The following is a 17,150-nucleotide window of genomic DNA, read 5'->3' on the forward strand; positions in this document are numbered from 1 at the left end:
TTTGTATAATTGCATTATCTTATTAAAAGCCTAAACTTGTGTTTTTTGAGGTGACACGTGCACTATAGTGATCTTGTTTTTAATGTGGAAGATAATGCTTTAATATGGAGTCGATTGGACGTGAAATCTCTGCTTGAACACCTGAATTCCATGAAAACGAGTAACGAGTTCTGAATGAAACGTGAATACGTCAGGGTGATTTTATATTTTGATGTTTCCATTTAAAGTGAGAACCGGGGGTCTATCCGCGCAAACGTATACTGGTAACCGACTCAGTCCGACAGGTATCTGTCGTTTCGGTTCGCGAACCCCATCGTCCACAAGCGTGCTGTAGTGCGTGCACTGTATACAAGAGCGGAAAGCTTAGTTACAGAGAGAGAGACTCAGGCATGGGAGGTTGGTAATGTGCAAATTGCGATTTTAGCAAATGGCCACCCTCGTTCGTTTCTGTGCCGTCACCAAGATTTCTCGCCTAAAGGTGACGAAGGGTGTGGTTGTGTTGCTATATACTTTGCAAGGCCTCCAGGTGTTTAAACGCCCGCCTGTCAGACCGCGTGCTTTGGTTTCGCGTTCCAAAGTTCGTGCAGGAGATGCGTTCGATGCTGGAGGTGTGACCGCATACCCTGTGCTGACAACGATGGCGTATGCAAGTTAGCCTGTGTTTGTTATATGTTTATGTTGATGCTTTATGTTTTTGTTCTATTTGAATAAGGTCTAATATAATGTTATAAATTGTACACATGTGTGCATTTGTTGGATCCGTTGACTTCAAGAATAAGATAAGTTTTCGTCTATCATGAGACACAATAAGTAAGGTTTCATTGGAAATGCATTGTTTGAAGACAACATGAGTATCTTTAACTGGTCCTACTACGTAAAAATGTTTCCGGACACGTCAATAAGCAATTAGTCATGCATGAAGGTTAATAATAGGGCCAAACATTGCCCGACCCAAATACTAAGAAAACCTGATAGGGATTCGTGCCCAGGATGTCCTGTGGTCAACCCCGGTGTGGTCAGAAAAAGAACATGGCGCCAACTTAGTCATACATTTCTAACTTTGGTTGCAGTTGTATACTTGCAATGCCACAAGACCCAATAAAATCAAATGGCTTATTACAAGGAATAAACAAACTCATTTAAGATTTTGAATTGGCCCTTCTGGGGTTAAATAAAGGAGAGTGTACAAATATTGTGTAGGAATTTTTGTATTTTGCGATTTTGTTATACCTTAATCGCTTGCCTTTACTATTTTTTCTATAATGGACGGTTTGTGTCAACAAAACTGAAACGCAGATTTTGCGGTGCTGCGTGCACCATAGTTTTATTTGCTTACACTACTAACAAAGTTTTTATAAATATTATGTAACCTGTTGTAATATAAACCCAGAAGAAATTTAAATGTTCGTGTTACAAGTTATCGTGAAATGTTAATTATTAGTGCGGAACGCTTTTGTCCACAAAACACTTTTAGATTCGACCAAAATGATGACAGATTTTAAACCAAGATAGTGCAACCAGTATTTTTGTCTAATAAACTCCATTTTTAAGCATAATAAAGCTAGGTGTGGAAAACGATTCCAGATCATCCAAGTGTGTCATGACCCAAAAAAGTTTGGAAACCACAGGTCTAACATACAACTTACTGGTTTCTCAAGTTGTGATATGGAATTTGCAATCTTACAGATTCCACCACTTGTCATCCCACAAAACTACATGAAGCAATAATACATGAAGCAATAACAGATGCAGTTTCATCATCAACTAGGCTCCCACGAAGATCAAACAACTTCATCTGAAACAAATCAAAAATTGCTGGAATCAGTTTTTATGTCAACAATACATCATTGTATCCATTATGACGCCACAAGGGCAGAACAATCACATGGTGAATTTAATCGTTGAGTTCCAGTAGCTCAGTCAGTTAGAGAAAGAAACCGAATTACACGTTGTAGCGCTCACTTTACCGCATTATAACGAAGCGGATTAATTTCCTTTCTTTTGCCGGGTTTTTTTTTTGCTGATGTTGCTTGGACTCATGCAGTCATTCATAAACTTTGTCAATGCAATAAAGCAGTACAAGGCTTCAGTGTCATCCCAAATTACACATGGCTCCTTAGTAACACGTTTGAATGACTGCATGAGTCCATGCAACACCAGCAAAACTTAGTAAAACGTTTGTGACTTGGGTTGCAGTTATATGCTTGAATTTCCACGGGACCCAATAAAATCAACCAACTTATTTCAAGACATAAACAAACTTATTTTTAAATTCCCCCTTTTAGTTTTGTTTATGAAGGGTAGTGTACAAATTTATGTTCAAGGAATATTCGTATTCGTATGTTGAGCTTTAGTATTACTGTTTCTTGTGATCGAGCTTTACACACTACAAATGCTTGCGACTGCGCTATTTTTCCAATAAAAGACGGTTTGTGTAACTGCTTACGTCACCGAAAACTGAAACGCATGTTTTGCGGTGGTGCGTGCGCCATTGTTTTATTTGTTTTACTTTGAAGTAAGGTCTTTAATATATTTGGTGCCAAATACAGATATGAATGAATACGCATTTTTGTAGTCAATGAAAAATGTCAATAAAACATCATTTTTTTATCTGAAGTTGCCCGATGCCACCCTAAGTAAATTTTAAATGCTCAAGGTAATAGTTATTGCTTGGAAGTCTGCACTTACTGGATCCAAACATTAAAATTTGTTAAAAAAACGTTTTTTCACACAAATAACGATGTTGAAGTCCAAAGTAATCAATCAGAATGACTTCCAAACGCAGGCCTTTTCACGCTTTTGCTTTGGGGGTGACGTCACTTTCAATCAAGTGCCAAACCACTTTCCGCTCAACAGTTATTTTAAAAATATCACGAAATTTCAAGAATTTGGTGCAGATTAGCGTAAGAGTATTTAAAATCAGTAGAGATCCCAGATAAAGCAAACAGCGTGGAAAGGCCGGTGTTTGAAGTCATTCTGATGGAACACTTAGCATTGCAAAATACATCAACATTATAATTTGTGAGAAATCACTGCTAACAAAGTTTTCATCAATATTATGTCACCTGTTATAATATAAACCCAGAAAAAGTTTGAATGTTCGTGTTACAAGTTATCGTGAAATGGTAGTCATTGGTGCGGAATGCTTTGGATAAAATTTTTTTTTTGTTTTGCCAGAATGATGACAGAATTCAAACCAAGGTAGTGCAACCAATATTGTTGTTTAAATATAACTTTTTTAAACATAATAACATTAGGTGTGGTTCCAGATCATCCAAGTGTGTCGTGACTAGTGATGTCCTCCGCCGGATCTGGGTACCCGGACCCGGCCGGATATTGACCAATTTTTAATACCCGGACCCGGCCGGATAATACACTTAATTTTACCGGATAGTTGGGAAAGCATTTTTGTCCTAAAAACGGACAAACATTTCGCAAATTACTGATACTCGCCAACTTCCCTTTTTTCTGTTGTTTGTTGTCAAGGTTTTTCGTGACGTGTTATACCATATTAATAAATGACCACGTTTATTTGTTCCACTTATGATAAGCTAACCTTAACATTGCATTCTGTTTGGCAATCAAACATTTTTGCCATACTGATAAAATACACGAATCGGTGTTAACAAACTGCCGGATCCAAATTATCCGGCCGGATTTGATTGACAACTATCCGGATCTGGCCGGGCCGGATAATTTGGAACTGTGAACATCACTAGTCGTGACCCTAAAATGTTTGGAAACCACTGATCTAACATACAACTTACTGGTTTCTCAAGTTGTGATATGGAATTTGCAATCTTACAGATTCCAACACTTGTCATCTTACAACTCCCCAGAGACAGATTCTCAATCCAGTGAATACATGAAGCAATAGCAGATGCACTTTCATCATCAACTGTGTTTCTATCAAGATACAACGACGTCATCTGAAACAAATGAAGAATTCCTGGAATCAGTTTTTTTGTCAACAATATCATTGCATCAATTATGACGTCTCAGAGACAGATCAATGACGGGGTAAATTTATTTGTTGAGCTACGGTAGCTCAGTCAGTTAGGGAAAGAACCCAAATTACACATGGCTCCAACTTAGTAACACGTTTGTGACTTTGGTCACAGTTATATGCTTGCAATGCCGCAATACCCAATAAAATCAAATGGCTTATTACAAGAAATAAACAAACTTATTAAAGTTTTGGATTAGCCCTTCTAGGTTTGTTAAGTGTACAAATATTCTATCAGAAATTTTCCTATGTTGATCTTTTGTATTACTGTTACTTGTGAGTGATCGAGCTTTACAAACAACCAATGACTGCGTTTGCGCTATTTTTGCAATAAAATATGGAATGAGTAACTGCGTTACGTTACCAAAACTGTAACGAATGTTTTGCGGTGGTGCATGCGCCATAGTTTTATTAGCTTTTCCCAATCGAATCCGGTAAATTGCAAACTTGCCAAGCTTTTTTATGTGGTCAGCCGGTAAATTTTGTGCAATTATGTGTTGAGCGGTATGTGATTCGCTGAAGTATTTTCTTAAAAAAGGATAGCCTATGGTTCAGAATTTACGAGCCCTATACAATTAACCACATTAGCCAATTACACGGATTCGTGCCTTGGAAGTGAGGCCTTGGAAATATTTGAAACCAAATAACGATATGAATAAATATACATTAACGTAGTCGATAAAAATACAAACAAAATATTTTACATTTACATTTGCCCGATGCCACCCTATTGACTTTTCCTAAAATTGTTGTTTAAATACAGCTGTATAATTAAATCCACTTAAAATTTTTTGCACGACAATGATTACCTAGGTGATTATGTTGTGATCGCATGGAAAATAATGGCATCGAACTCACCATACAACTGACCCATGGTTATAGTCGTAAAACAAACAGTTGATACGTTTTAATCGGCACCAACATGTAAATGGCATTGGAACCAAATCCGTCGCATCCACGACAACTACATCTGAAACATGCAGTTTTCTTAAAAAAGAAAGAACGTTTCTATGGGAACGGTCTTCATGGCCTTCCTCCTTGCAACTGATCCTTGAGAGCAAGGATGCTGCGCCTCTGCTCATCAGGGAGCATCCGGATCTGTTCTGGAGTTAACTGGAGGACTTGCATGATCAGAACGGCCTGGATATACATGATGGCAAAAGTTTTTACCTTTTATCTTAATATATATTTGATTGACTTTTTAAGTGTTAAAAGTGAACGAAAACATTGACCACAAAACTACACATTTTATTCACAATTTGACCAAAGTTGTTTTTAGATTTGGGCATGTGTCTAAGATTGATTGTGGGCTGACTTTTTTGTACATATACAAATACAGAACTTCAGTTGATGCAAAGAATATAAAACATACATTCACTATTCATTTCCACAATAATCGAACTTCTGATTTGTATCACAATGCAACAACGAACCTTTTCCTGATCCTGTTCTGCAGATGGATCCATAGGGGCATCCTCCTGAGCAGGAGGAGGTCTTCCTCTTCTTGGATCGCTTCTTTCCGGTGGTGGCGGAGGGTGTCGTGCAGGATCCCCACCCATTCCTGGACGATCCATCGGAGGTCTTCCCCCACGATCCATCGGATGATCTCTCGGAGACAATCCTCGTTCCAGAGAAGAACGCCCCCGCTCATGCGAGTTACCGCGTTCTGGGGGCCCACGATCGGGAAAGCCCCGCTCATCTAGTGGCAAGAATTACAACTTAACAGAATGTGTTATAAACTGTACCGCCAACAGGCACTCTCTTGACATTGGTGTCACAGTAGTCAGCATACTTGCAAAATGCACCATAAAATAATTCACAGTCTGTGGTCCATTTTGGTGTAGATACACATTGCTCGAAAAACACTAATAAAACACTGGTTGTGCAAAATTTGTCTGTGTATTTTTGACCTTTGCATTTCTTAAACAAATGAAGACAAGAACTAATTGATTTTCACAACTAATCTCCATGTAAGAATGTGGTCATTCTACCTCTTGGATTGGGTGGAAATCCTCGACCAAAACCTTCATCCATATGTGGTGGTCTGTGACGATCCATCGGGTCACCCATACCATGATCCATGGGCACTCTTTCTATAACCCGCATGTCCACCTCCATTCTTCTTGGACCTCTGAATTGTAAAATGCTTTATTAGTTTTAAACAACATAGCATGTTTATTCCAACATCAGAAAATTTTGCAGAACCATGATGTTTTAACTGTGGCAGATATTATCTACAAGTACACATTTTCCATTGTCAATTTTATGTTTGCCAGACTTAATACAATCAATAGTTGATCAGTGTCCATGCAACTTCACCAAATTTATTTTTCATTTATGTTGGATATGAGCAACTTTGGCCTTCGGTAAAATCATTGTTGGATCTGGCTGGCATTTTTTGTATGCTTTTCAGTTACAGCATTTAAGCATTAATGATTGCAAGTCTGTTATTTTATAAATTGTTGTGTAAAATCTCTTTGTACACATTTACTCATGTGGACCGATCCAAAATTTTTAATACTTTTTGGCCCACAAGCGGAAAAAGTTGCCCACTCCTAATTTTCGTTCTTGTTTATAAAGAATATTAAAAACATACCATAATAAAAAGAAGAATACATATTTCTCAGGCCAAATAATGCCCTTCTATGTCCAACATAACAGCCCATGGAAAACTCTTTGCATCAGATGCATAGTATCACCACCAGATTAAACAGTTTAATTCCCACCTATCTCCTGGACCAACTTCCATTGGGTGTCCCCTACCAGGTGGGGGCTCTCTAATGCGTTCACCATCCCGGCCACCTCCGAGCCCAGGCAGTGGACTGCCATTGGGCCTTGCGTCCTACAATCATTACAACAACTGGATCAATTTATGAAACATATCATATAAATTAGCTGTGGATAGCGATAATGACAAATACATTTCTTCCATTGCGTAAGACAAAATACATTTCTTAAAAGCAAACACAAAACTTTGGTGACAAAAATTTGCTTACGGATTCTGGACGAGGACCTTCAGACGCTGGAATGAGAGGTTGAACTGGATTTTGTCTGTGCAGCATTTTCTACACGTAGAAGTAGTATTATCAGGCAAAAAAAAATAATAAATGCACAATATTCAAATATTTTTTTCATTGTTTCAACATTATAATATAATTTTCAATTTCAACAAAATATTTAGTTCTTTCTTTTGAATATTTTATTATAGCTGTTTCGTTACCATAGCAATTTCTGGATCCACAATCCTCATAACAACTTGAGCTTGCAACAAAGCATATGCCAGTTGTGGGTTTTGAAGCAGCATGTTTCTGGCCTCTACTGGGTTGTTTTGAATGCATTGCTACAATAGTTCAAAAGCACAGTTTAGTTAAACGCCAATGTTTCAACAAAGTTCTTGCAGATGTTTTAAAACAAATATATCCAAAGATTGGTTCTGCAAAAAAAAAAAAAAAAAAAAAAAATTCTCTTGCCTTCATTTGTTTCATGAGCTCAAACATTTGTTCAGGGGGGAGGCTTGCAACAGCTTTGCTGATAGCTTCTGGGGCATCTTGAGATGAAGTTGGTTCCCCGTATTCCGACTCCACAGGTGGACCCATGGCCCTGAAGTGGTTTACTTCTTCCTGTAAAAAACACAATGATTGGACATCATAAATATTGTTTGCTGCTGGACACACTACAATTTAAACAGACTCCTCTCCTGGCATAAATTAAAAAAAGACAGACATCACTGGTTATTTGCTCTCATTTTCTCCAAAACAATTTTTGGTCGAAATTGTTATTCAATGCGCATGGGAATTCAAAATGACAAGAACCAATGCATTATATAGCTAAACATCTGGATGAAAATGGTCCAAATACAAAACAAGATTAGGTAATATATTCCTGAGACTACAAAAGGACAATCAGCACCAGTGTATGATCAGACATTGGGTTAATGTTGCCAAAAATACGTTTGCAAAGAGTACAGTGTACATCAACACTCAGTGCAATTATTAACAGCAATTATCCATACCTGAAAGTTATTGCGGTTCTTTTCACTTGTTGCATGATCAACTCTCAGTGGTCAGCCGTGTAACTCCCTTCCATTAAGATTTCTCATCGCACTCATGGCAGTCTCCTGATCTTGATACTCAGCAAATCCATATCCCTTTGGCTTGCCAGACTCGCGGTCAAATACGAGGCTACATTAACATAATAATATAAAGTCATGAGTCTGATTATACTCTTGCAAATGCCTGTAGACACAACATACAAAAAAGTACGTACCAAAAACTAATGACGTTGCCAACTTCATTAAAAATATCTTTCAGCTCCTCCTCTGTTGACTCATAAGGAATATTTCCAACTGTAAACAATTTTATGTCAAACCATTACTGTAAAAAACGGACATTACCAACTGAGGAAAAAATGCATGAGTCCACAATACTCGCGACTATTGGTTTGGAGGAAACTGGCAATGTTATTCACATACGAAGTACTAGTCGGTAGTTAATGACATATACATAGCAGTCAAATATAAGGTGCGCGTTTCTTTAAGCTGAAATTTTATTATAAAGTCCTAATTTCACCCAATCTAACAAAACGAAGCACCTGCATTTGCATACACACGCCGCAGCAACAGCGTTATTTCGGCGAAATGGAAATTGGTTAAAAGCGAAATTATTTCACGCATGAGTGAACACGACGATTGTGTTCATACAAATTATAAATTAACTCGTAACAAAATTAATCAACAAGATCTCCAATATTCATAAAACAATATCTATACTTGTGTAATTGCAATCTTAAAACACCTATAAAGTATATCGCAACGAAATGGGTTTGATAGCGGTCACGCTGTGTGAATCCCAGCATTTTTCGTCAAGGAAGATACTTTTACACCGGGTCACAAAGTTTTTTCCAAACTTGATCCACATATAAGCCTATGTAACACAGAAATCTGTGCGAATATTAAAGCTACGATTTTGTGTAGTATTTTAACTTAAATTTAGAAAACAAAAATAACAGGCGGTGGCCCTGTTCACGCCTAATACTTATATGTGGATCAGGTTTGGAAAAAACTTCGTGACCCGGTGTAGTAGTATTTTCCGTTCGTCAAAGCGTACACTGCGAGCATTTGCGGCTCTGCATAGAAGTACCAATTTAATAATGTTCCGGGCCATAGATTTTTTTAAAAATTGGCGTAGATTAGGCTTAGAGCATTTAGATCACATTACCATTAAGTTTTTAAAGACCTATAAAGTATATCGCAACGAAAAGGGTCTGACCGGGCAGCACTGTAAAACGACTTTATTGGTTTTGTATGGTTGTAGACTGGTCACTAGTTACTATAAATTCTATTACTGGTATTAACTCTCTAACAAGGGTAAGCTTCATTTATACCTCAACCAATTACTAACTCTAAACCAATAATTGAATTGAAAACCCATATTTCTATTCACGCTCATATTTTGCAAACCAGTGCAGGCCAAAAATACACAACCATCCGTTTCCTTCTTGTACCTTTGATAGACTTCAAAGTTTAGGTATAAAAAACATTGGTTATGAAACGCAAACTTTCTAACTGCGTCACACACGATGTTGGTAAAACTACTTCTTTACCGTGGACTTCAGAGGAATATCAATTTTATGTTTGGACTTACTGGTGACTTCTTTCTGCCACCATAAAAGTAGTTCTCAACAATTTTCTTCCGTCGATCGAAGAAGATTCCGAAGGCTGCGGAAAGCACGAGGGTAACTCAAAATTTCACCACAAGTTTTAAGTTTCACACCCACCTTTAATTATTTCAACACACCTTGCGACTACAACTATAAAGAAGTTTTTAATCTATTACACGCTACAAAGTACACACAACACAGTCAACCAAAGGCAGTATTTGTAGCCAACTCCAATTGTTCCTAGTTTTATTCCCGAAAAGTACCGGAGACACTGAAACATTTCACCCCCTATTCTTGGTGATATTGTTGTAATAAATAACCTCAGGAAGTGACAATGTTTCATGCAAAAGCATGATTGGCAGGTTTGTTTTAGTCACAGTCGATAAAAGCGACATTTACCGGCAAAATATCTTTCCACAAACTTACACTAGATGTCGTGCTAATCAATACATCGGGTAAAAATAATGTTGGATGACGTCAGTCAAGCTTATCAAGCAGAAAGCCAGGATAACCGGGTTACGAATATCGCTGTGGTAAAATGAAAAATGTATTGGGTGACATCGGGCAAATCAACACTTAAACATTGAAAAACAAACCTAACGAATGTCGGTCGTATCCCGGTGCTAGCTGCACAATGTAACCCACCTTTCAATACAACTTAACAGATGCCTTTACAAATATCACTTCCCAACCGCAAGCACTTTGTATTGAAAAAAACAAGAAGCACAACATACGTCGGGGATTCCCCATAAGTAATTGACAGCATCGGTTAAGCGCTGGGTGGCGACATCGAGCAGCAATGATTCACAATAGCGATTGGACAAAAACCAACATTCAATGTTCAAATATTTACAACATAAACCTTCCACTTCCAACCGTTATAACTTCATCAAACCCACAGATAGATACAGATTTGCTTGAAGTAAAAATACAAAAAACGTGCGCCGATAAAACCGAACCGTAGTTGGTGGAACATCGGTTGTTCTCGTCATCAGACATTTTAGTGACGAACATAAAAAAAATCTTCGTTCAAAAACCAACAAACAGTTACCAGAATTCACGACTTAATGTATCAGAAAACAATGTAATGTGGAAATACTCGATTGTAATCAGTCAAAAATTAATATAAGTCGCACGTAAATGTTGAAAGTAATGTTTAGTGCGGAAGTAAAAGTATTGTCACAAAATCTGTCGTTTAAAATTGTTAGGAAGGCGGATAACTTTGTACGATTAACCTCTGTTGACAGATTTACACAAGAGAAAAGTAAAGACGAAACTCAGAGCAGGAGACAAAAATATTCGTGTTTCAAAGACGTCCTTGATTGTAAGCAACACAAACAGTAAAATTCGCGATAATTTCAAGGAAACCAGATACGTAGAGACGCATTTATATGTTTGGCAAAGAAGTAAAAATGAGAGTTATGGAGACAAACGGTATTAATACGTACATTGTAAATACAAATAACACACAGAAGTTGGATAAAGCACAGAAAAATGTGAAGAATATTAACTGAGCATTTGGGAATGTTTCGTCTTCTTGACGTGAAGTAGAAAGGTTTAATGGTGAGAAGTGACAGAAATCCCTGTTGATTCCGGCAGCAAACAGCCTGAAATAATATATTGTTACTTGTCGTTCAACAGAGCTCAGCGCATTTCTATCTTAGCAAGATATCGACGAGAAACACTGAACTTTAGTGTGGAATGGTCAGAATATTACGATACCAATGATATAAGTTAATTGAATTTTGAATGAGTTTTGTCGCCTGGTTGTAAATCTCAGGCCTTCTTTCCAGTATTTAAAAGTCACCCGATAACAGCAAGGTTTCATAATATTTATGTGGTATTTTGTGAAGTTCGATCATCAAAAGTTTCGTTACCAACTTTACTGACATGAAACGATAATCGTTACTTCCGCACTAACCTTGATACAAAGTTGCGGGAAATTATCAACGGTCACAGTTCAAGTAACTGCGTTGGAAAGTTTAATTTGTACTTGAGGTCAAAATAAACGCTGTTACTGAGATTGCTAGAATTTTGTAAACGCCAAATGCCGTACATGACTTTTGATAAATGTAAATTTGCAAGCACCCATATCTTACGTGGTATTGTTGGTGACAACAAAGTTGTATTGAAAGTACAACCGACCACTCAAAATGTCGCAAGCACATTAAATTTTCGGTAACTGAGTAAAAATGTTAAAGCGCTTCTGTGGTACTACAAGTCAGTTAAGATTATTGAAATAAATCGTCTGACGTGGCCCTTAACCAAACAATGGTTTCCTTAACATACAAACGAGACTAACTCTGATGCACCACCTTGTGGTGTAACGTTTGCAGGAAATACGCCAGTAGGTAGAGCAAAAGATTTTTCCGGGTTTTAAAGGCAATGGTTCACAACCAACAAGCGAACTGGAAATATTCAAACTTCACGTTTTATCGATGAAACGTCATTAAGAAAACTTCTTACCGGTTTAGGAGGGAGTTGATCTCCACAAAATAATTCCAATCGATCAATCATATTTACTTGCATTTGTTAAACCCAAATATAAGGGATGGATTGAAGTGGAGAGTAGGAGTTAAAGATGCATCTTTAACCAACAACTCTCAACTTTGGCTTCTACAATGCAACGGATTGGTTATTTCATACATCGTTTAACTATAATAACAGTAGTGTTGATTAAAGTTTTGTTGTGATTTAATATTGTTTCATAAAGCAAATATTTTATGAAGTGGACTTATTTCCATAAACGCAACATCCACTCAAACATAATAAAATACTTCTATTCAGTCGAGTTTGTTTGTGTGATTTTATTTTAAATCTTATGCCACATAAACTGAAAATACATGGTAGGTATTGGGTGATGTCGACTTTCTTTATATTAACCCAGTGGTGGCAACCTGAGGCTTGCACACGACACAAGCCTTAATACAAGACAACCCATGAGGTAAACATATTATTATCGTGTTGGTATCAAATAACAATGACAGTTTGTACGTGGAACAAATAGTTTTCATACTTACAGGGTCTGGAAAGTTCTGAAATTTCACTTTAAAGTCATCATCTATCCATCCATGACCGACAATAAGTTCATCTTGTATATTGTGAACACACTTGAGTAAGGTTTCTGCCGCATCACCATGTATTTCATTGCCGTAAAGTTTCAACTTCCTTATCTGCAAATAAAAGATGAAATTAAGAAATTAGTTCGGATAAATGTGACATTAAATGTTTAGAACAAATATAATTGCTGGTAAAATATTATGAAACATCGACATATCGGGTCTCATCAGTGCAGCTAGCGGCTAACTAGCCAAACATGGATTGTTCCATTATTTGTGCACTTTTGTCTGCAACGCACTGATCATTATTGGGTCATTGCTTGTATATTTTTGCGAAAGGCCGGGTTTTACGAAATGCGTTTTTGAAAGCTTCACAGAAACGACAGTTTGTATAATTGCGTTATCTTACTCAAAGATTAAACATGTTCTTTTGCATTAGCACGTGCACCATAGTTTTCTGGCTTTTACTTTGGAAGATAATGATTAATATGGAGTCGAGTGGACGTGGAATCTCTGCTTCAACACCTGAATTCCATTCAAACGAGTATCGAGTTCACAATGGAACGTGAATACGTCGGGGTGATATCATTTTTTGATGTTTCCATTTAAAGCGAGAACCGGGGGCCTCTCCGCACAAACGTATACTGGCAACCAACTCATTCCGACAGGTATCTGTCGTTTCGGTTCGCGAACCCCATCGCCCACAAACGTGCTGTAGTGCATGCATTGTATGCAAGAGCGGAAACCTTAGTTTCAGAAAAAGAGGCTCAATTGGTAATGAGCAGAGTGTGCTTTTAGCAAATGGCCACCCCGGTTAAACCAAGATGAAGGTGACGAAGGGTGTGATTGTGTTGCTACATATTTTGCAAGGCCTCCAGGTGTCTGGAGGTGTGACCGCATAACCCTGTGCTGACTGCGACGGCGTATACATTGACGAAACTTGGTCGCGCCCGACGAACAACGCAAAAGGAACACAAACGCGACGTGGCCAACCGCGGGTACAGCGTTGTCGCAACATGTAGCGGATACAGGTGAATTTTTGAAAACGACTGTTTTGGATAAAAAAAATGCCAAGTTCAAATGAATGTTTATCGATTAAATGCACATGAATTCGCGCTGAATGTTAAAAGCAGACATTTTTTCCTCCAGTGTATCGGCACCTGGTAAACTCCCAAGACATCGCAGATTTTCTTGTTTTTATCTTATAGTTGGTAAATATTTGTGTTAAATTACGCCATTGTTTACATTCTGGTTTGTTTTAAATTACGTCAATGAAAGTGTTGCAGCTTCTGCGATACACCAAATTTGTAAGTTTCGTGCACGAGCACTTACGAGAAAAAATTCTGTAACGTCATAGGCTTAACTCTAATTGTCCAGTGTTCTTGTGGAGATGTGTGGTTGTACGTTGATGCGCATTTTCGGCTTGCTACTTCCCACCCCCAATTTATTATGTTTTTCGCGCTTTCTCGCGTTGTTTACACTCACGCACTTTGTCATACAGAAGGTCGATTGCATGACGGCAAAACGTCAATTAAATAAATTTTACCGCAAAGTTCAAAAATTGATTAAATAATGCTTGAATATACTTCGAAAAATTTTTTTTTCACTAAATACGACAAGACAAAATTCTTCGCAGACAAAGAATGATTTTTTTTCATACGAGTTTCCCAGCTAATAGAAATTGCTTGGGAGCGTGGGCCTCTTGTACCCCCTCCACCTGTATACGACTATGCGTGTTGGTATCATATGATGCAATATGGAAGGTGTCATCCCGAATTACACATGGCTCCAACTTAGTAACACGTTTGTGACTTTGGTCGCAGTTATATGCTTGCAATGCCGCGAGACCCAATAAAATGAAATGGCTTATTAGAAGGAATAAACAAACTTATTTTTGAATTCGCCCTTTCAGGTTTTTTTTATTAAGGGGAGTGTACAAATATGTTCAAAGAATATTCGTATTCGTATGTTGAGCTTTCGTATTACTGTTACTTGTGATAGAGTTTTACAAACTACCAATGTCTACGTCTGTCCTATTTTGGCAATAAAAGACGGTTTGTGTAACTGTGTTACGCTACCGAAAACTGAAACGCATCTTCAAACAGAGACCTTGTCACGCTTTTTGCATTGGAGGTGAAGTCACTTTCAATCAAGTGCCAAACCACGTTCCGCTCAACAGATTTAAAATAAAATTTCTTTTTTTTGAGAATTTGGTGCTGATTAGCGCAAGAGTAATTAAAATCGGTAGATATTTCAGAAAAAGCAAACAGCGTGAAAAGGCCGGTGTTTGAAGTTCTGATGAAATACTTCGGACTTTGAATTCAACATTGGAATTTGTGAGAAATTACTGCTAACAAATTTTCCATTAATACGATGTAACCTGTTGTAATACCAACCCAGACGAAGTTCGAATGATCGTGTTACAAGTTATCGTGAAATGGTAATCATTGGTGCGGAACGCTTTTCACGATAAAACATTTTTTGATTCTTCCAGAATGACGATTGAAATTCAAACCAAGGTAGTGCAACAAGTACTTTTGTCTTAATTCGACTTTTGTTTTTTTAAACAGAATAAAGTTATGTGTGGTGAACGATTCCAGATTATCCAAGTGTGTCGTGACCCTAAGCAGTTCGGAAACCACTGATCTAACATACAACTTACTGGTTTCTTGAGTTGTGATATGGAATTTGCAATCTTACAGATTCCACCACTTGTCATCTCACAATTCCACAGAGACAGATTCTTAATTAACTGAATACATGAAGCAATAGCAGATGCACTTTCATCATCAACTGTGTTGTCACCAAGATTCAACGACATCGTCTGAAACAAATTAAAAATTGCTGGAATCAGTTTTTATGCCAACAATATCATTGTATTAATTATAACGTCACAGAGGCAGAACAATCACTTGGTGAAATTATTCGTTCAGCTCTGGTAGCTCAGTCAGTTAGAGAAAGAACCTGAATTACACATGGCTCCAACTTAGTAACACGTTTGTAACATTGGTAGGTGTAATATGCTTGCAATGCCACGAGACCTAATAAATTCAAATAGCTTATTACAAGAAATAAACAAACTTATTGAAGGTTTTCAATTGGCTCTTCCGGGGTTTATGAAGGGGAGTGTACAAATATTGGGTAGGAATTTTACGATTTTGTGAAGCCTTAATCGTTTGCCTTCACTATTTTTTCAATAAAAGACGTTTTGTGCAACTGTGTTACGTCCACGAAAACTGAAACGCATATTTTGCGGTGGTGCGTGTGCCATAGTTTTAATTGCTTACATTACTCACAAAGTATTTGTCAATATCTTGTAACCTGTTATAATATAAACCCAGAAATAGTTTGAATGTTCGTGTAAAACGGTCATGTGAAATGGTAATCATTAGTGCGGAACGCTTTTGTCGACAAAAGCACTTTTAGATTCCACCAAAATGATGACAGATTTGAAACCAAAGTAGTGCAGCCAGTATCTTTGTTTTAATAAAACTTAATCTGAAACAAAATAAAGTTAGGTTTGGCGAACGATCCCAAATCATCCAAGTGTATCATGACCCTAAGACAGTGATTCCCAACCTTTATGTGGTTGCGTACAACTTGGGAGCTCCGGTAGCTCAGTCAGTTAGAGAAAGAACCCGAATTACACATGGCTCCAACTTATAGTAACAGGTTTCTGACTTTGGTCGCAGTTATATGCTTGCAATGCCACGGGACCCAATAAAATCAAATAGCTTATTACAAGAAATAAACAAACTTATTGAAGATTTGGATTGGCCCTTCTGGGGTTTATTAAGCGCACAAATATTGTGTAGGAATTTTCGTATGTTGTGATTTTGTATTACTGTTACTTGTGATCGAGCTTTACAAACTACCAATGCTTACGTCTGCGCTACTTTTGCAATAAAAGACGGTTTGTGTAACTGTGTTACGCTTCCGAAAACTAAAACGCATGTTTTGCGGTGGTGCGTGCGCCATAGTTTTAATTGCTTACACTACTAACAAAGTTTTTATCAATATTATGTAACCTGTCATAACATAAATACAGAAGAAGTTTGAATATTCGTGCAGAAAGGTCATGTGAAATTTCAATTATTAGAGCGGAACGCTTTTGTCGACAAAACACTTTTAGATTCGACCAAAATTATGACAGATTTCAAACCAAAGTAGTGAAACCAGTATTTTTTTTTTAATATAACTTTATCTTGAACAAAATAAAGTTAGGTTTGGCGAACGATTCCAAATCATCCAAATGTGTCATGACCCTAAGACAGTGATTCCCAAACTTTTTGTGGTTGCGTACAACTTGGAGGTAAAACAATTTCGACGCGTGCCACCTAGTTGAGTGTTACAAAGTAACCTAGGGGATGAAGTAACAAACATTTCGGGATCACTTGCGATTTTTCAATTCGAACTATATCCGCTAA

General features: G+C 37.5%; 1 protein-coding gene and 1 pseudogene across 7 annotated transcripts in view; both read right to left on the reverse strand.

Annotated features, from left to right (window-relative positions):
• LOC145894912 (uncharacterized) overlaps nt 1-17,150 on the reverse strand; it is a 425,937-nt gene that overhangs the window by 9,955 nt on the left and 398,832 nt on the right. For all 6 annotated transcript variants that reach the window (XM_082983587.1, XM_082983586.1, XM_082983589.1 and 3 more), the window contains 2 exons: nt 15,386-15,547; nt 3,768-3,929 (listed from right to left, as the gene is read on the reverse strand). In XM_082983587.1, the coding sequence (XP_082839713.1) occupies nt 3,768-3,929; nt 15,386-15,547 (324 nt within the window). The remainder of the gene's footprint in view (nt 1-3,767; nt 3,930-15,385; nt 15,548-17,150) is intronic.
• On the reverse strand, nt 4,867-13,450 carry LOC145894519 (uncharacterized; annotated as a pseudogene). Its single transcript, XR_014401559.1, has 12 exons — nt 13,433-13,450; nt 12,981-13,021; nt 11,930-11,943; nt 8,273-8,351; nt 8,019-8,187; nt 7,477-7,626; nt 7,227-7,346; nt 7,003-7,071; nt 6,733-6,848; nt 5,998-6,137; nt 5,440-5,705; nt 4,867-5,146 (listed from the first exon to the last, which is right to left on the reverse strand). The product of XR_014401559.1 is annotated as an uncharacterized LOC145894519 (transcript).

The sequence above is a fragment of the Ascidia mentula genome, chromosome 3 (assembly GCF_947561715.1).
Source record: "Ascidia mentula chromosome 3, kaAscMent1.1, whole genome shotgun sequence".
Lineage (NCBI taxonomy): Eukaryota > Metazoa > Chordata > Ascidiacea > Phlebobranchia > Ascidiidae > Ascidia > Ascidia mentula.